General features: G+C 34.0%; 2 protein-coding genes and 1 non-coding gene across 3 annotated transcripts in view; 1 reads left to right on the top strand and 2 right to left on the bottom strand.

Moving 5' to 3' along the window:
* The window catches only part of LOC147065468 (uncharacterized), a 496544-nt gene that overhangs the window by 266758 nt on the left and 208780 nt on the right, over positions 1 to 21006 (bottom strand). The window lies entirely within an intron of this gene.
* On the top strand, positions 776 to 11818 carry LOC147065477 (uncharacterized). Its single transcript, XM_085956990.1, has 3 exons — positions 776 to 868; positions 5762 to 5857; positions 10739 to 11818. The coding sequence occupies exons 1-3, from the start codon at positions 776 to 778 to the stop codon at positions 11816 to 11818; spliced, it is 1269 nt and encodes a 422-aa protein (XP_085813116.1).
* Positions 20577 to 20695, bottom strand: LOC147065476 (5S ribosomal RNA). The gene has a single exon (XR_015071863.1). It is a non-coding gene; the product is annotated as a 5S ribosomal RNA (ribosomal RNA).

Here is a 21006-nt window from a genome sequence, read left to right as displayed (position 1 = left end):
AATTCCCATTAATTTTGTGTTCCCTGATCGTAGAAATGAGAACTTTTCGCCTGCGGCGCTGTCAGTCTTTACCTCCCAATATCTTCATAGATATTCATACCAGTTTAAGGACAGTCCAATGTCGATGTACCTACAACAAAAAATCGATCACACTTAAAAAAATGTCGAGCGCTACGATTCGTAAATTTCGACCTAGGTCCTAGTTAGACCTAGCGAGACGGATCAGGATAGCCATGGCATGAAACATGGTGAAAAACTAACAGTTAATTTTGGAAATCCTATCATTTATTTAAAAAAATTAATGAAAAAACATATTTTTTAATTATTGTAGTGAACACTTTTTATTAATGACATTATTACTATCATAGATCGTTTGTTGCGCATTACTACCCTATTTTAAATAGCGATACGAAAAAGTGAGACCGAAGATACTCGGCGGCGTTTGATGAAGCGGGATAATGTTATACAGTCGCCAATTTCAAAAGTTTTGACAGCGAGCGTGAGTGAGAACGCGGCGAAAGAGGTTGAATATTATCAACAATGTGATTGGTGGAAACTTTAATCGCCCTCCGGTGTGTTTAGGAATCCGAAATTTAAATTTTTATTTTATCTGTCAGTTTGACGTTTGGTGTCCGTCGTAAAGGTGTGCGAGAAAAAATATTAATGGCTTAAAACTATTGTTGGGAGTTTATATAAAATATTGTAATCGTTGTGACATAACCCATCAGTTTCTATAAAATTGGTTATTATTGTGATTTTAAATAAATAATTGACAATGCCTATCAGTGAAGATGAATATGATTCCAGGCAAGGATTTGACCAAGATGATTCTCATCATCCGTCTTTATCTAAAGCTGAACTACGAAAGGTAATGTTTAATTTAATATCATATTTTTCACCTATGTTTTTGAATATTTTTATTTATTATTTCATTAGTTTTTGTTATTTTTATTCAAGATGCTTTTGTTTATAAAAAGTAATGAAAACAATAATTAGGTAATTTATTTAACAACAACGATATTAGGTACCTACCTACGTTCAGCATCTTTGTCAATATTATATAGGTACCTAATTATAATACATAATATGTCATTATTAGAATCATGTCACATTATTTTAAACAGTATTAATTATTAGTATTATTAACTTCTCAGTTCAGATCGCGGGTGTTTATGATATTCGTCCCTTCTGAATGTAGCCTGCAATTGCAAATCCTCGTACCTACATCTGTTATGAAAAGTCCATATCAAAATACAACTCTCCATAAATAAACAAACATGTAAGAACTGTTTACAAACATTTGTACAAAATTATTTTACACAGATGTCCTTGTGCAAATACATTGACGAACAAGCAAGTGTGGCTATGTTTATATTTTTTTTATTTCATCGGAAGCAGCGACGCATGGTGTTTCGTTTTGATTAAAGTGCACAAATTTATACGATGTGGCCTGTCCAAACTACCTACATTTAATTTGTCAGCAATGTTGGCCGGTGTGGGCGTGCGTTGGATGTGATGTAGGTAATTCAATCCATGTAGTTTAAATTTAATAACTGCCAGGATCAGTGTCAAGACATTTTAAATAAATCTCAGTACTTAGAAGAATTTTTTAATTAAGTAAAATAAAATGTATACCTACCTACCTAGTATTTACGCCACATTAAACAGCACCAATTTCGACCGTTTTGCTTCAATCTGACATTTTCTTTGTTGAGATCCCAACTGATGATTTTAATTTTAATTAATACAATACACTTTCATGTATTTTCACCAAAAATGAACATTTACGTCAAATGACTTGTTTTATTATGGATTGGTAGGTACCTACTTGGTACATAGTTATATGCACCTGTAAAATATTATCTACGGGGTCGCAGCCATGACGCATTCTGGGTCAGAACTGTTTTCTCGTGTCAAGCTTATCAGGCACATTAGCGAAGGGTGCAAGATTAGTCAATGCGCTCCCAAAGATATAGACATTTTCAGTGATGTGCAATGTATTTTGTTTTTAAAATTTTATTTTATTGTACTTATAACATTGTTTATGTTTTTTTTAAAGTTTTCTTCTCTCTTGTGAGGGTATACCTATTTGCTAATACCTATCTTCAAGTATCTACCTATGTATTTTTATTTAACTTTGTTTGCCCGCTTCAATTTAAATATTGATATGAACGTCCTGAATTTTTATTTGTTATGTCCACAATGTTTTGTTTTTTAAAATAAATAAATAATATTAGAATTACAATTTACAATAATTAAATTTAACCCTTACGTTAAATATAGGTAATTTATTCAATTTTACATTACACGATGTATTTTGATGTAATATATTATTCAATACTATACAAACTGTGGAGAGAACATAATACACACATGCGAATAATTATTGTCATAATTTAAAGTCCTCCTCTGGCCAGATCGTATTATTATATTCGACGTCATTAAGCACTAATTATTACCTCTTCCCTGATGAGGGAATATCCAGGAAGTAAGGTCCGTTACCCCAGGATGCAGGGTAACCCATGTGCCCCAGTGACGTGCCCTATTTGAGAGACAGAACAATTTGCGTTGTGTTTATTTAATATTATGAAAATGCACACATAAGTAGGTATGTCAACCAAAGATATTGAAGAAATATCTTTTATTACTTAAACCAATGTAAATATTCTACGATTATTATCATGATTATATATTATTATACATACAGCATAATGCTTAAATGTATGTAGGTATGTATAAATAAATTAACAAACTATTTTCATCGAGTAAATTTTAGATAAACGATTCCGAGAGGGCTGCTAGAGGAGGTTAGATAAGAGCCACATAAATACAACATCAAATCACGTACCTACTAACAGAATGCATTTATATATAATATTATATATGTTACGCCGAATGTGCGAAATAGACTATTACATGAAATGGGCAGAATTTTGCCTAATTCATGTAATAGTCAAGCCCGTTGCCTTATTCATGAATTAGGTAAATTATCTGCCGAGTGCGTGAATTCGCCAGGGTATGGAATTCTTAAACTGTCAACATGGCAGTAGAAAAAGTAAATTTAATACGGATGGTTTTATTACTTATAATTGGACATAATATAATATTATTATTATTGGGTTAGGTTAGGTTTCGTAATTCTGAATTTAACTGAATGTCCATTTTGAGGTTAGCTAACAAGTGTCAACAAACTATGAAATCATAATATCACAAACATACAATCGACCATTGCGCGATTGATACCCAAGCACGAATCAAATCGCGAAAATACCTTTTAATAAAATTCTTCGGTTATCATAATATTATAGTTCTAGATTTTTTTTGGGCATAGTAAATGGATATGAATATCATTGTAGAATAGCATAGAATAGCATGAATTAGCCAGAAAAATTACTGCCGAATTCACGCACTTGGCAGTTATTTTGCCTAATTAATGAATAAGGTAACTGGCTTGCATTTTTTATGATTTAGACAAAATTTAGCCCATTTCATGTAATAGTCAATTTCGCACATTCGGTGTAACATATATAAATAAAATCAAACATTTATGAAACAAATAATATAATTTTTATTAGGAAACTTGAGCTTATTTGTTGTTGATTATTATCTAAATAATAACCATATTGGATCGATGATACATTCATAAATTATTTTCAATTAAGGTATATTTCGTTGTAAATGGTTTGCTTCGATATATTTACTTCTAAAACATAGCTATATATTTGAGAGTGAGGTGTATGGGTGGCAGCGACACGAGAATTGTTTTAAAACGACCGTTATTGTTGATTATTGAAGATTTTAGTATGAAGCTGCACTGACTATAATATTATAATATTATTTCACAAAACTTGCCCACTATAAATACAGTTCGGGTAAATGATTCGACACCTTTTTGAATCTTTGTATATGCACGCCACTGAGTAGTTTTGCTACCTGCCAAATCAAAATTTCAACCAGGAAGTCGCTTAGCTCTGTCGATAGTTTCACACGCTCACCATAATAAAACTGAATCTGTTTTTTACCTGTTTGGAATAGACTTATTCTATCTATCTATTGGAAAATATTGCTGCACGAAGAATAATTGAATTCGATGTAGGTACCAACCAACTTATTTTAAATTATTTACAAATATTTTCCAAAGCCATAATGGAAATATAACAATAGATACATATTATATAATATCGACAACTGGTATTTTTTTCTTTTCTCGAGAATTCGACATTGTTTTTTTAATTTCTCGAGGTTCTTCGGAAATCGTCATTATTACGGAATTACGTCTTCGTGCCGAATTTTGTTCTAATTTTTTAGATCTTGCCTTTAGAGACTTTTTCTTTTTTGCTATTCCGACCAAGTTACGGGTTTTTTTTTTCGAGAAATAAAATTTTCTGGGTAGGTAGGTAGTGACAAATTCTTGATTTCTCGAAAATCTCAATGATAATTACTCGAGAAACAAGAATTCTCGAAATTTCGGAAAACTAATTTCTAACTAACTAACCAATAATTATTAGTCTCTCCTGATTATTTCTTGAGACGATTCTCGATCACAACCTCTACTGGTTTGTAAGGCTCTGCCTAATGAAGTAAGTGCCGAGCCACACCGGGCGACTCTGCAGCCCGATTTCCTAACTATCGTCTCGTGTGGCACCAGACGACATGACGTAATTGTGACGTCAGCCAATACATGCCGCCCGCTCGAGCGTGTATTGGCTGACGTCACAATTACGTCATGTCGTCTGGTGCCACACGAGACGATAGTTAGGAAAGGCAGCCAATAATAATAATAATAATAATGAATGTATGTCAATTATGCAAAAAATGCGGCGTGGCTGCCGGCGACTGGTCGCCTAGTGTGGCAGCGCTCAATACATAGCTATATGTTTTCATACATCGCTACAGCACCGCGATTTCCTAACTCTCGTCTCGTGTGGCACCAGACGAGATGACGTAATTGTGACGTCACGCTCGAGGCATGCCGACCGCGCACAGAATAACCATAGAAAATTTTATTATGATACACCTATGTGTATGGTGACAATGAATAGCGCCGCTGTCTGACCACTCGCTATTTTCTCGAATGCTATTATCACTCCGGTAGTACGTCATAATGATGTCATATGACGTCATCTCGACCGGGAAGCTTGCACTCGCAAGTTCTAACATAGAGCCCCTGATCGCCCGAGAGCAGGGGCTCTATGTTAGAACTTGCGAGTGCAAGCTTCCCGGTCGAGATGACGTCATATGACATCATTATGACGTACTACCGGAGTGATAATAGCACTCGAGAATATTACGCTACTCCGACAGCGGCGCTATTCATTGTCACCATACACATATAGGTGTATCATAATAATATTTTCTATGGTTATTCTGTGCGCGGTCGGCATGCCTCGAGCGTGACGACACAATTACGTCATCTCGTCTGGTGCCACACGAGACGAGAGTTAGGAAATCGCGGTGCAGAGAGACGGGAGACCAGACCGAGCGCACGAACGAGATTTTACTGATCGCGCGACTTTATTGCTTGCGCGATTACTGGGCGTGTGGCATGCTCCATATAACTGCATGCATGGGTCTGGTCTCGGCGACTGGTCTGCCGACCAGAGTCGCCCGGTGTGGCTCGGCACTAAGTGACAATGTAACGCATATGCATGAAAGGAACAAAATCAGATTAATATATCAGTGAATTTATCCAGGCTGATGATGCTAAAGTATTTAAAAGTATATTATTTAATTGATTAATAACATTTTGTTTTATTTACAGACAAATAAACCGATAATGGAGAAGAAACGGCGAGCACGCATAAACCAGTGTCTCGGAGAACTGAAAGACCTTATTCTGGAAGCTATGAAAAAAGACGTGAGTTCTTCAAGATAAATGTTTTTAGAATTACTATTACATGTAGGTACATAATATATGAGTTTATCACCAGTAAGGGTTTTAGAAGATAAAGACAACAATGTCTCCATTCTTGTGTGACTCTCTTATCTCTGCAAGTTGTGTCCCCGATAATGTAGGTTGTTTTTGACATGTCACAACCGGAATGAAGTAACGTATACAGGCTTGCTTCAAGGGACTCGGCTGCCCCTATGCGAAATCCGTAGAAGCTGCTCTACATCTCCATTCAAGACGTGACAATTTTGAAGACCAAACATCGAACTGAAAAAACACAATTATTTCACCAGATATTATAATACTTAACATATTTGTAAACTTTCTAATTAGTTGGTGTGAGTGGCGGCACAAATCAAATTAGTCGATGTGGTTACCTGAAACCGGTTTTTTTAAATGCGTAAGAAATATAATGATACGATAATTTCTTTTATATTGTATGACAGTTATCGGTGATTATTGTTTGAATTCGAGTACATTGTTGTGAAGGATCATCGCTTTTGAAAATATTTGATTAATTATTATCAAATGAAGAAAAACTGTTTTTGTCACCTCGTGCGATGCACATATCGGACACAATATACAATACGAATACAATACAATTAGAATATTGAATTTTATACGACCAATGCGAGAAAACGATGCATCAGCAGATTCGTATATCTAAACGGATAACGTATTTTTTTCTGTTTTATAAATTTCTCTCGTGAGACGTGTAGTTATGTTATAAATAGGCTTAGGATTTTTAGGTGCTAAAAATGAATAATAGGTATCTAAAATATGTAGTTATAATTGGAAAATATTATGTTATTAAAAGTTCATAATTATGTGCTAAAAAACAAAAATATGTGGTAAAAATTGAAATAAGTACCTATTACAATAAATTATTTATATTTCAACAGTTTAATTTATTATTTATTCACACACAGAAAACGCTTTATTAGAATACATGATAAAATAATGCTTCAAATTTTTGAAACTGAATCATTGACGATTTGATCTTAGCAAATTGTTATATATGGAAAAACTTCTTTCCACTTCTACAGATGTTATTATTGCGTATGTAAATGAAACTATTCCTAAAGTAGAAAAAAATTAAACATCTGAGGCATCTGATGGATTTTACAAAACAGCTTTAATATTCTGCAGCGTTTGAAGTCCGGTATTTTTATTTAAAACACAGTATTTAATTTTGTACTTATTTTTATTCCAATTGGTCCAGGAACAATGAAATTCTGTGTTTATGTGAAAATATGTGCTTTTAAACCTAGAATATGTAAAAATATGTAATTATCCAAAAATATTGAAAAATAGGTGCTAACAAATAGGGCTTAAATGTTTCAAAATTGTCTGAAACAGATAGATATTTTTAATATTTTGTTGAGGCCGCTCAAAAAAAAAAATATTTAAATACCTAAGAATCCTAAGCCTAGTTATAAACATTTAAATTTCCCATGTTTTTCGTAAATTTGATTTAAAATAATATTCTGAATAGATACGGTAGGAATACGTAATTATGCATGTTTAAAATAAAATAGTCAGTGGTGGTTTTTCTGGAAGCGTAGAAAGACGTTCACCTCTTTAGAAACACCAATTTAAAAAAAAATGTATGTATTACATATAATCTTGTTTAAAAAATCTTACAACGCAACTATATTTCAGTATTTTTAACACTCAATGGCGGCATATAAAACACGAACATTTAATTACTAATAAATACCTAGGTGATTTTTAATTTCTGACAGCGACCATAACAATCCGCGCCTAGAAGATTCACAAACTGCTTTATATTTTAAATATATAGTTCTCTATGATAAAATCAGAACAATATTATATTATGTATCTTTGGTAGAATCCTACCTTCTGTGGTGAATACTAGTCTATTGTGAATTTTAATAAAATACATACTTACATTTAAAATGATAACCGTGCAAACTGCAAACGATTGTGGAAATATTATTATGAAGATTATATAGTGCATTTCCGAATGGGGAATATTATCGTAAATTCACCCTCATAGTCAGTTCGGTTTGGTCATAATATGTAGGAATTTTCCCACGGGATTGTGCGGTCAACTTAACCCTGCGTTTACACCAGGTGAGGCAGTTGTCGCAGTGACGCCAAAACGCGGGGCTTTGAGCCGAATTATTATTAGAAATATTGAAATAGAATTTTATTTCACGAAGGTTACATACAAAAGGCTTTATTGTGATATTTCGTATATGTTAATAATGTGTTTTGTTTTTAAAATGAGCTGATACTAATATTTAAGTTTCACAATAAGTGGATACCAAGAGGTATGAAAATTATGTGCTACAATTTATAATGCTCCTTCTTGACTGTCTCCTGTCTCACTGTTCGATTCAGGGAACACAAAATTAATGGTAGCTAGCCTTACCCTAACCGGGGGGATAGCAGTTTTGAAGCAGGGGCCGCTTTATTATATTGGGCCATAAAAACAAGAAACACAAAGCGAGCAGACTGTCCGCAAATATTAAATGGGTGTTCCCGACAGGATAAGTCAGTTCCCATTAATTTTGAGTTATTTGCTTACCCTATCGGGTATGGTATAATGTATAACAGAGTACGGGTCTCAAGTGTGGAAAAATATGCGATAAACTTAAACACGTGTTATGGCGATACTTCAGCTGAGGTATGGTCTAAAAAGATCGTGAGTACGCGACGCGCAGATTGTGCAAACGACGCGTGACAAACAAAACATAATTTGTCATAAAAATTCAACATGCGTCCATTTAATGTTATGTTTATTGTTATATTGGTAATAATAATAATAAATTCATTGGCATGTTTTCTTTTTCGAGTAAATGTGTAACGTTTTTTAGTCATCTTTACACGATTTAAGAATATATTCCTCCGACGTCATCACAAAACAAATTGACGTGCTTACAGCTCTACTATCGCTCTCCGATTGGCAACGAGTACGAAATTACGTCCCACCTATTGTTGAAAATTATTTGCCGTTTCACTGAAGTATGCTCTTTAATAATATGCAATTTTACCGCAAAATACTCCAAAGGGTAACCTAGCTCCGATTAATTTTGTGTTACTTGGCTCGATGTCCACTCTACTCTGGCTCATGCTATATTAATCTACAGTGCTGGAGCCGTTCCCGTAGACTGTACGTGGTGCCAGCTCAGTGATAGTCTCTTCTAAGTTTCAGCCAATTATTTTATTAGCTTAGCGGTGCGATTTGTACCACTCAAATTTGGTTTTTGTTATTTGTTTTTTGTCTGTACGATATATATTATTATTATGTGGATCTATTTGAAAAACTATCTCAAAGGCTAAACATAATTTATTCATATTCGATAATAAGAATTCTGCATATTGGAAACCAACGGTTTCAAACTCCTTACTAATATGTCATAGAATTCGTTGCCATTATTCCGATGCTGTCGGTGAAGTGCATGTTATTCTATTGTTATAAAATAGCTATGCACATTTTATTGAACTATATTGGGGGTCGTGTGGAATTAATGTCGTTGGTTCTATTTTTTGGTATTACATATTTCGATTTAGAGTAATTATTACTCAATATATACACTGAAATGAGTACCTAGTAGGTAGGTAGGTACTTGTATAAATTCTAAAAATACGATTTGTAATAAGTAGCTATACGTTTTGTCGCCATTTGATCTCCACCAACAATGAGTAATGATGATTCTCAAAATAGTAGAGATTTAATTTACTTCCTTCATTTCATAAGTTTATGATTAGATATTTGATCTCCAGGTATTCTTCATCGAATCCATCTCGGAGCGGGGTTTACTAGCGTATTATTATTGAGTTGAATGCATTTAAAAGTTCATGCAGGTCGGAGGGGGATTTTGCAAATAACAATTATTGTCTACCAGGTGATACCTATTACAATCAATTTAAAATGTATAAATTACGCTTTAAACGAACAGGGGGAGCTGACATAGTGGACCGACGAACGTTTTGATATCGCCCTGCGGACAAATGCTGTTTAATGTGTGGGAATTTTATTTGAAGTCGTAAAGGGGAAGGAAATAGGTACAATCGCTTTCCGTGCACCTTTCTAGCTTACAGTAGGTACATTGAATAACAACGAAGAAAATATGGAACTATTGCCTGCGTCCTTAGACTATCCTGCGTCCGACTACGTAACTAAGATGCAGGATTTGTATGACTACCTATCAGCAACATGTATTATAAAAAACATATTTCAAATATACCTACATTAGGAGACGATCCAGAATGAAAAAGAACTTCTCCATTCGGCTCAATCGTATTACAAAAAAAACAAGTTTCTCTTGAGACAGATACTCTAAAAATTTCGTCGTAGTTAAACAAGTTTTTAATGAAAGGAAGGAAGCAGTTTTAAATTTAGGATGCTATAAGTATAACAAGTACCTAAATAGATGCCCTCTTCATACTACGTTGGTACCTTAGTATCTATCTACCTTCATTGTTCAATTCGTTAATACAAATCTCCCCTTTCATGTATTAATCAATTTATTGTTATTTCCTACCTACTGCCTGTCCTCTGCATATTTCTATTTTCTATTAATAATTTGGTATCATTCATACCATAAATATTTATTAAAATATTTAATTTAATTAAAAAGGTGTTATCGGGTATTTTCATCACATGACCAGTGAATGATATATGGATAATATTATTTTTAAGTAGGTCCCTACCTACTGAATACGTATTTTTTTAAAATTACAAATCTATAACTATATAAGCCAACATTTATTTTAATTAAACATTAGTAATTATTGTGTATATGTTATTATAAGAATTAACACACATATCCGCTTCCTAATGGTATAATGTTAACATGGTCCTATTTTTGTCCACAGCCCGCTCGACATTCAAAACTGGAGAAGGCCGATATTCTGGAGATGACTGTGAGACATCTCCAGGCAGCTCAGCGCCGGGGGCTGGCTTCAGCGGCAGCCGCCGATCCAGCGGTCCTGCCTAGGTTTCGACAGGGATTTTCCGATTGTGCGGCTGAGGCTACCCGTTTTTTGTCTCGGCCGCCAGCCCTGCCGGTTCCAGCCAGAAACCGTCTTCGGCAACATCTCGAAGCGTGCGTCGCGGCTCTGCATCAGCCGCAAACACCATCCATTCCGCACGAGCTCACCGGTAACATTCACATGGGAGGAGTCCCTCTGATTCCCAGCCGCCTTTCAACGGGAGAGTTGGCATTAGTCTTGCCACCAAACACGCGACTTCCGTTTCCTGCTCCAGAATTTCTGTTGCAAAAAGAGCATCACGTTAGCGCATTTCAGATGGTTAAAGGTTCCAACAGGCCATTGAGTCCGGCAACTTCGGTATCCAGTTGCGATTCGCTAGACTCAGACCCAGAAACACCTCCGCGTGGAATTTTATCAGCTGCATTCCCAACACCGCCGAGTCACACTTCTTTTGATGAATCAAGTCCCGAAACCCAAAAGCAAACTGTTTCATCGACTACAATTTCACCAGAATCAAAAATAGGCGAGTCTAAGTTGATCGGTACAGGATCCACCAGAAGGCCAATAGATCCGCCGCGAAGACTTAACCCTGCATCAGCTAATTCCAGTTGCGAAATTTATGACACTTCCCCAAAATCAGCTATTGATTATTCTTTAACACCGAGCACCGTCAAAAAGAGGACGTACACGGCACAGAGGATAATTGGGCCATGTCCAACAGAGAACGTAAATTCTCCAGAGCCTCCTTCCAAAATCGGAAAAATAGCTTGCACCAAAGTGAGCAGTTCTCAGAATGCCGATGAAATTTATAGACCTTTTGAGAACATTGTTAGGAGAAATTATGTAAATATCGAACATGCAAGAACTAATGAAGGGAACAATATTCGACGAGAGGAAAATAGAACTGAAGCAAGTGGATCTCAATCAACAAGCGGAAATCCGGATATGTGGAGGCCATGGTAGATTTGTGACAGAGAAACATAATATGAAAAATACAATTATATTACAAGTAATTATTATCCAGCCTGTTGATGGTAGAGATTAAAGAAAGCACGAAAGTGTAATTATTGTGATGGGTGGTGTCTTGCAGTTTTCTTAAAAATTAAAATGTCTGACGGTACGTTAAGGCAAAAGTTAATATAGTTTTAAGTTTTAATTATCATGCTGTTTTAGCAGAGTTTGATTATGGTTAATTATAATTATGTATTAAGTACAATCATTGTTGATGTATCAATATTTGAGAAAACAAGCTTTAAAGATGACGTAATTTTAAGCCATTTATTGTGATATTAAATCATTCCTACTCTAAGGAAAAGCTTTAATTATTTTTAATATTTTCTCGCACACATACAAATCATTTTACATGATAATATTATATTCGGTATATCCATTGTACTTTTAAATCGTAGGTTTGTAATGGAAACATAATTAAAACATTATATTTAGAGATGCACATATACCTGCATACGTAAAACCAATTTATTTTCAGTTCAGAACTAATATATGTGAATCATATTGTAATGTGGGTATGCAATAATTAAAATGTAATTAATCGAATTTAATACAAATTTTTTTAAATTGTATCTATGATCATTCTAATTCCACAAAATAAATGATACAAACCTAATAACCAATTAATTAATTTATAATAATTATGTTTACCGATGTACGTACGAGTATAATTGAGGCGCTGGGGATTAAACGAATACAAGTATTTTTATAATGATGGTGTGACTTTTTCTTCTTCAAGCACTTCAACTTTAATAAACATAAAAAATATAAATATTCACGTGGAAAATAAAGAATAATGCGAAGAATGCGAACAATTAGAGAATTACAAATTTTTTAAAACAGTAGGTAGAATCCACAATAAGTTAATCCACCAAGTTGGTCACCGATGCACTTATATTAGTTCAATCCTCAGCACCTCAATTATTATTATAGTATTTAACAGATTTAAAATGAATACAATATTGTTTGGGTTGGTTGGTAGATATTTTAAAAATATTTATAATATTGTGCCTTTAAAAATGTCCCAGATTGTAATAAAAACTCTATGTAGAGACTACATAACATCTATTATGTATTTTCAGTTTTGTTTTTGTGAGAAATATATTATGATATTTTACATACTTAACTGAATTTCTAGAATATTTTTTTCCTCTCTTTTCCATATATTTATTAATTCCCTCTCGTTTGGAATCTATAGTAATTGTTATAGTAGGTAAGTATTTGAAAATAAAATCTGCGCATGAAAAATATCTTTGTTGTGTACAAAAATAATCTGGTAAGTAGGTATGTATAATTAATAGCAGGTATGCAACATACACGATGTCCACATTAAAATTGCTGTCGGTTCGAATCCGGCGTCTGGAAAAACTTTTTGCCTCCATCCTGATTTATGCAAATTACAATTTACCTTATTATTTCTACTGCTTCACAAATTTAATTTTCATTGACAGATGGTTGATGAGTGGATAACAAAGAAACTCTCGAAATAAGTAGTAGATAGGTAAGTATAAATCGATACCATAAAATGAATATAACTGATAAGAAGTGATAATAATAGAATACTTGGATAGAATTGTATTAAAATGGTTATCTTTCAATGTGGTTTCAAATAGGTAGTTAAGTATAAAAATAACGAGACATGGAACCATGGATGTATGATTTCGAATCCCCAAGGCTTTTAAAATAAAAGTTACCATGTCAAAATATGGGGTCGTCGACATGTCATTGGTCGTCGTCCATATACTATGAATTATGATGTCATTGGTGTCAAAAGTCACAAGCCATGGATGTAAGCACTTTTTTTTTTTTTTTAAATAGTTTTCATTGATATTAAAAAAATAATTAGTAAAATGGAGTAACAAACCAAAATTAAATACATAAAACACATTTCAGTTCTTAGAAAAATATTATTAAAGTTTAACCGATTTTGTTGGAAGAATCTCAAGAATCTAGAAAGGGTGCTTGATTCTCATTTCATTGTTAGTCTTTCTTTTGACCATGTCTGATCCTAATAATATGATCATATGGGTTTCCAGAGGATGGAGGTTTGTATTAACAGATTTTTGTTTTTACCGGAAATGGATGTTAGCCACTTGCTCAACCTATTAGGTCCGTACTCTGGACTCCAAACACAAATTGAAAACCAATATGTGTATTTGCCAGATCAGAATTTTCCGGATTCGATCCAGGGATACACGGCACTATAAGTCGACGCGTAAGCCGCTCGGCATCATCATCCATGTTAATTATGGTTTAATTTATTGTAACAGTTAAATAAATCTTATAGTTACTGATATTACATACAATTTCACAATTATGGTGTACAGTTAAATTCATGATAAGTACATAAATATTTGATACAAACAAAATTATTTATAAAATAACATAAAATGCCGAAGATCAAGTATTTCATTTATGTATGTAGTACTTCCACCACTAACAAGAATCTTCCCATTCCCTCATGCTGAGGATCATGACCATCCTTAAATGCAGCCTGCGACCAAGAGCAGTGCGACCAAGACTCTCCACCCCTCACAGTCATCTGCTTCTCTCTGCAAACTCAATTACTTGGTCGCTCCAGCGCGTCGACGCTCTTCCTTTGCTTCACGGTCCTCACTGGTAATATTCGTAAAATTATGGTAGTTCGCCGTGAGCTGTGATAGATGGCCGTATAGCATTGAAATAAAATTTATATCTAAACACGTTATAAAAATCACCGGAATACAGGAGGAAGACAGAAGAAAATAGGTATCTAAGGAGATTAAAAATACAAGAGAATTTTGAATGATTCAAAAGTAGGTTATCAAAAAAAGCTCGTAAAATGCTCCACAAACAACGTCATTTTTATCGTAATGCTATACGGCCACATGTTTCCCGTAAGACAGCTCATGGTGAAGTGTGATGCTACAATTATTTACACGTAATCGATTCATGTGTGGCGCGGTGGTCACAGTGATGTCCCTAAACAAAGTGCCGCCCTTGGGCACACTTATACTTTAGTCTCAAATTGTATGTACATTTATTAGATACCTACCTTGTAATTTATTTTCGGCAATCGTAAACAGACAAGTGCATCAAAAATCTTTTTAAAAAATGACACACATCATCTGCTATGGATTGGAGCATTACATTGTTCTCTCAAACAGCGATGTTTTTAGGTGGGTATGTGGAGGTTTGAAGCAGTGACAGGTTTGGAGCCCCCTGTGACAATTTTGCCAGTGCGGTAAACTGCCATTGAGCATTACAATATATACATTGGATGGGTTGTCAAGATGTTGTATGCTTCCATTATTGTTTTTACTAAGATGTCGACACTCCAACCAGTGACGTAACGTGGAAGTAGGCAGATTGAGCGTCGCTTGGGGGCGGCAGATACTTGAAGGGCGGCAAATCGAGGAGAATCATTAGGTATATATAGAAATAGCAACCTAAACTTAGTAATAATGGAAATATCTTTCCATTAAGAAATCAGCTAATTGGTTGGAAACAAACTGTATTAATTAACATATAAGGTTTAACAGGACTCTATTTTTGGTGACTTCGCGATGTTTAGTTTACTTCCGTTGTCCTTGGAGAATACGTCCTTGGTGACTATCATTGACACGTGCAGATTTTTGAATTATAGGTAGGTACATATTTGCCTAATTTAAAATTTATCCAAATATTTTGCCGCGAGTTTTGGAAGTTACCGTGTGAATTTTTAAATGTATCTGAAACCGTGGACTCACAATATTTCTATTGAAGCAGAGATAGGATTTAAATTAGATTTAGTAGTAAGTATATATTTTGTCGGTGATGTATCTATACAACACATTTCTTAGATATTTTAGTAATGAAAGGATAATGAAAAATACTGTATAAAAATGGTGGGGCATTTTGGCGCTGCCTAGGGGCGGCATTTTGTCTAGGGACGTCACTGACTCTAACGAAACGATCGCATCGTATAGGTACTTCGTGGAAAACCGCCACTGATCACAGACGGGTTCTCGTCGATTTACGTTTACAGGAAGCCAGCGGCAAACAAATTTTGAAAATAGCCGATATGCTGGATTATTTGTTAGGTTAGGTTTTCATTCTTGAATTCATGAATTTTGCCGCCCGAAAGCAATCCATGACCTGCTTACCCCAGCGGGGGTACGTCACTGGGTGGTAATGTAGATACAAATCTACATCGATTTTGGAACAAAAATTACAATAAGTACTAGGTAATACCTACTAGCTAAGAATTTGTTTATTGGTGTGTGGTTTCTATAAGGGTTTGCACTCATAAATTATAAATAATATTATAGGTATTCCGTAAATAAGAAGCTTATCGACAGGTATATTATAAATTATAAGGATACCATCAAATGTATTGTTGTCTTCTTGTTAACAATGAGTCGTGGCCCCCTTTTAAAAGCTCTCGATTGCTATTATTATTTGTTCGACAACGAAAGAAAAGAGAAAAAAATCACAATCAAAAATCTTACAGAATTCATAAAAATAATAATATCCAAGGGTCTGTTTACAGTTTCCAATACTTCCACTTCCTTTCCGCACCACTTGGGTTAGTTCCCACAGTATTTAAGCAGGTAGCGCCAGGGGTATTGCAAAACGAGTCGCGGTTCAATAATTACAGAACATTTTTTTTGAGATTTTTTACCTGACATTGTATGTATATTTCTCTGAGGTATAATTGCATACTGTAGTCTAACTAAACGTTAGAAGAGATTTTTATTAGACTGCCTACATATTCCTTTACTTCAGGGAACGTTTGGAGAATATCATTGAATACGACGTGTTAAAGAATATGTTTTTTTTTTGATAGTTGATTACGTCTGCACCTATAATACATTAACGTCAGTTAGTCACGTACTAATAATTAAAATAAAACACAAAGATTGTGTTTTTATTTAATCGAAATTAAGCCATAATAAATAACACTAAAAAATACTCCTTAATCTATAAAATATCTAAATTTATGCAATTAAATCATACATAACTTTGGATATTTTATATATAGAATAATATTTGTATCTGTTATAGTTTGGTTTAGGCAGGGATTAATGATACTTTAATTAACGATCAATGAAATCCAATAAGTATGAAAGAAAAAGTATGCACAATTTTGTCGTATCGCCCAAAGTATATCAAAACTATTATGGCTTGGTTTAGGCAGAGTTAAATTGATTTTAAAAACTAACCAACACCATCTGTAAACTGTAGTCTTGGTTCATTAAAAAGAAATACGTATCATGGAGATTTTTATAGTATTTTCAGAGCAAAAGCCTGGACATTCCTTAAACGTTGTAGATAATCTATTTATATGATTGTGAAGCCTTATTATCCTTTATATTTATTTTAAATTCGATTGATGACTGCATAAAGTATTTTTATTACATAAAATAGTATTCTTTTAAACCTCTCGATCTAATGTTTTAGAATATAGTCATATTTCAGTACATCCATGTGCAGTGGTGTTAAGATTTTTTAGATTTATTAATTTAAAATTAATAATATTAACATTATATAGTGAAATATTTACGATAAAAAAATATATTTATAATCTCTGTGATCCCAAATTTGACAAGAATTAGGGGTACTGTTCGGTTAAAGCGGATACAGCGGAAAACGCATTTTGAAAATAGCCGATAAACTGGATTATTTGTTAGGTTAACCTAACCAAACCTAACCCAACCTAACCTAACCTAAACTAACCCAAACCAACAAATAATCCAGTTTATCGGCTATTTTCAAAATGCGTTTTCCGCTGTATCCGCTTTAACCGAACAGTACCGAATTAGGCATTGTATTATTCAAAAAATGGGCGCGATTAACACATTTGAAGATAATTCTAAAGATACTGATTATAAGCTATGTCTTTGACCATTAAAATGTGATAAAACATCCTACGAATAATGATTGTTTTATAATAATTATTTACCTAAGAATAAGGTAGTATTTTTTTGAAATACGCCATTTCTATTGGCATATCCCAGTGGTTAAGCTACAACATACGGACGTAGCCATAAATTGACAAACGATAAAAATGAAGTAGGGGGTAAGACCATGTTAACGCGCGTATTTGAACATATACCTAACCGACAAAAATAATCGAATTGACGTCGTATAATATTTGAAAGTAGTTTATCGGTTGTTTGATTTTTATAAATCGTGTAGGTAATGTAATCGTAATATCATTTTAAATGTATAAATAATGTTTTTATCGTTGCGTTGGCAGGCCCTGATAAAAGACGCGGTGCTATGAGGACCGAACTGTGAGAAAGTAAACTGGGAGACGTTCACAGGGGCGCCACGCGACTCACACAAAAACAAAATCACACCAACACATTCACACGTTTCAAAGAAGTGGCGGGAATATCACCACCAACTCCAATTTGACATACCTATTTTATTCTTATGGTCAGATTTAGATGTGCTATTAATTTCTTGTGAGAAAAGGGATGACTGTACATTTATACCTTTAGAGTAGAAGTAACTTTTAATTTGTTCGGTAGTTTTTTTATAACTCGAAGATTGCAAATAATCAGCGCTCGAAATGGAAAACTTTACGAACCGGAGCACTTGATACTGTTGCTTATCTAATTCTATACATATGTGTATTTAAAAAAACGATTGAGTTAGATTTCTTTATAATATGACATATCTCGCTCAGACGGTCACATTAATATTTACACGAGACGGAGCAATAATTTTGGGGATTGTATGAACCGGAACGGCGCTCCGGTGCGTTCCGGTCCATTTCGAGCCCTGAAAATAATTAAAAAAATATATTTCTCAAGCTTCTTTGGTAGGCTAGGTTTATTGTTATTGATTATTGTTCCGCAAATATCGATACAAGTACTACACGAGACACATTGTTAAGCTTATTATTTATTAACGTAACAATGACATATTATTACAATAAAGAATACTTATTTTAAAAGAATCAGATGATAAGAACATACGTTATACCTACATACATAAGTACATCATATATATTATTTTGTTCAGAGCTCAAAATATTTGTAGATTATAAGGAAAATAGTTAAATTCATTTACTTCACAATATATTTATTCTTAAAGTTTCACGTGACACCTGTCGGAAGCGTGGTAAAAAACAGTTTGTAGGTATGGCATGTCATAAACCACTATTTATTTTCTAGGAGCGGAATGCAGAAACATTTGTCATAACTAAAATTTCCTTAGCAGAAAACACTATGCAGAAACATTGTCCTTAGTTAAGATCATTTCAATTGAAAATAATACCATTTTTAAAATTCTCTTTTATAATTTAGGTAAATTATTTTATAATTGTTAAACGATGACAAAAATATGACAACTGCATTTTATAAATGCAATAACTATAAATACATACCTATTAATATTTAATTATAATACTCTTATGTTTCCGTTATAAGTCATTATACGTGATTCCACAGGCACCGCCAGATATTTTTTTAACATGGTAACACTAGCGTCAAGTGTCATTCTATCATCTGGCATCTTGTATTTCTGCGGGCTGGCGTATAAAAGTAAAATAATATTCTGCAAGTGCATGCCAAACGAATTAACACTATCAATATCCATATTGAGATAAATTGTTAAATGAATATGAGTGTATGGACTGTTTTATAGCACGCGAATTTATTTTGACAGCAGCTGTTAGTGGTCAAATGGTAATACGGAAAGAGGCGTGTTCATAACAAAAGTTTTCTATGGTTAAGGATTCCTTTCTATACTCAGTATAGTCTATAGTTAAGTCATCATTTTCGGCGACTTATCCTTAGGATCGAAATCTTAGATTGTGCATGCCGCTCGTATTATAAATTATAATCAATGATGTGCTATTTTGCTACAATTTTCTTTCGCCGATTTTAATTCTTTCGGCCTACAGCAAACAGACTTGTTTTTTTTTATTTTGTTCTGTTTTTTATTTTGGTCACATACGTACGTCTTATTAGGATGTTCTATGGAACATTTTGATCAAATTATAGGTATGTGGCCAGTGACATCCCTAGACAAAATGCCGCCCTTAGGCAGCGCCAAATTGCCGCCCCAATTATTTATATACTTAGTACATATTTTGTATCATCCTTTCATGACTGCAATATCTATTCAAGTTACTGTCGCCCCTAAGCGACGCTCAATCTGCCTGCCCCCACGGGACGTCACTGTGTATGGCTGTGGTTAAAACTTGCGAATACTCGTCTTTTCTTAGTTATTGAGATTCGAGAATAAATTATCGAATTCAAGACTATTTTTTACCCCGATAATAAAATTCGAAATTGGTTTATTAATTTCTCGATGTTCTCGAGAAATCAACATTATAATAAAATGACCTCTTCTTGTCGATTTTTTTATTACTTTAGCTCTCATCGGGATTTAAGAAATTCTGTCGAATCAATGTCGAGAGTTTTTGAATTTTTTTTTCGTATGCCAATATTTTTGTTTTCATTTCCGGATGTGGTCGGCAACTTAGATCGAATTCCCGACAATAACATTGATGATTTTCGAAACGGAAAAATAATTTCTAGAGATTACTGATTATTTCTCGAGAAATCTCTAGACGAGATTTCTCGATCACAATCTGAAACCCATCAAACTTTGTGTTGTTGAGAGTATCTAAGTGAAATATCTAAGGTACTTTCTAGGTTGAGTAGTTAGTAAGACTAGCATGTTTTAATCAAAAATATTATTGTAATTTATATTAAAATCATAAAAAAAAGGAAGCCAACGGCACGCGGTGTTCCCAAGCGGTCACCCATCCAAGTACTATCCGCGCCCAATGTTGCTTAACTTCGGTGATCGGACGAGAACCGGTGCTTTCAACATGGTATGGTCGTTGGCGAATGTCGAGAAGAGTGTCGCGAATATAATGACATTATACCTATACCTATTATTACAATATGTACATAAATAATTATAATCAAAACGAGAACAAGACGTACTCGGCTTCCCACGAGGACGCTTCATTGATCGCCAGCAGAGGCGAAGAGTGGAAAAATACGAAGCTTGCAATTTGAGACATTTTTTTGATAATTTTATTTACCATTTCAACTGTAATCCACGGTTGTCCAGACACGGCGAGGGTGCATTATTAATGTATTATTACAAGTACCTATCTAAAAAGATAAACTTACAATAATTATTGTAAAAAT

This window comes from Rhyacophila brunnea, unplaced genomic scaffold (assembly GCF_057557595.1).
Source record: "Rhyacophila brunnea isolate RB1 unplaced genomic scaffold, BYU_Rbru_1.0 scaffold_6, whole genome shotgun sequence".
Taxonomy (NCBI): Eukaryota; Metazoa; Arthropoda; class Insecta; order Trichoptera; family Rhyacophilidae; genus Rhyacophila; species Rhyacophila brunnea.
Note: the sequence above shows the minus strand (reverse complement) of the source record. Positions and strands in the feature narration are given on the sequence as shown.

What these genes read in the sequence shown, in the direction of transcription:
- LOC147065477 (XM_085956990.1), top strand. Translation starts at nt 776, where the DNA reads ATGCCTATCAGTGAAGATGAATATGATTCCAGGCAAGGATTTGACCAA. An exon ending in CTAAAGCTGAACTACGAAAG is followed by an intron (nt 869 to 5,761) that starts GTAATGTTTAAT and finishes TTTTATTTACAG; the next exon opens with ACAAATAAACCGATAATGGA. An exon ending in TGGAAGCTATGAAAAAAGAC is followed by an intron (nt 5,858 to 10,738) that starts GTGAGTTCTTCA and finishes TTTTGTCCACAG; the next exon opens with CCCGCTCGACATTCAAAACT.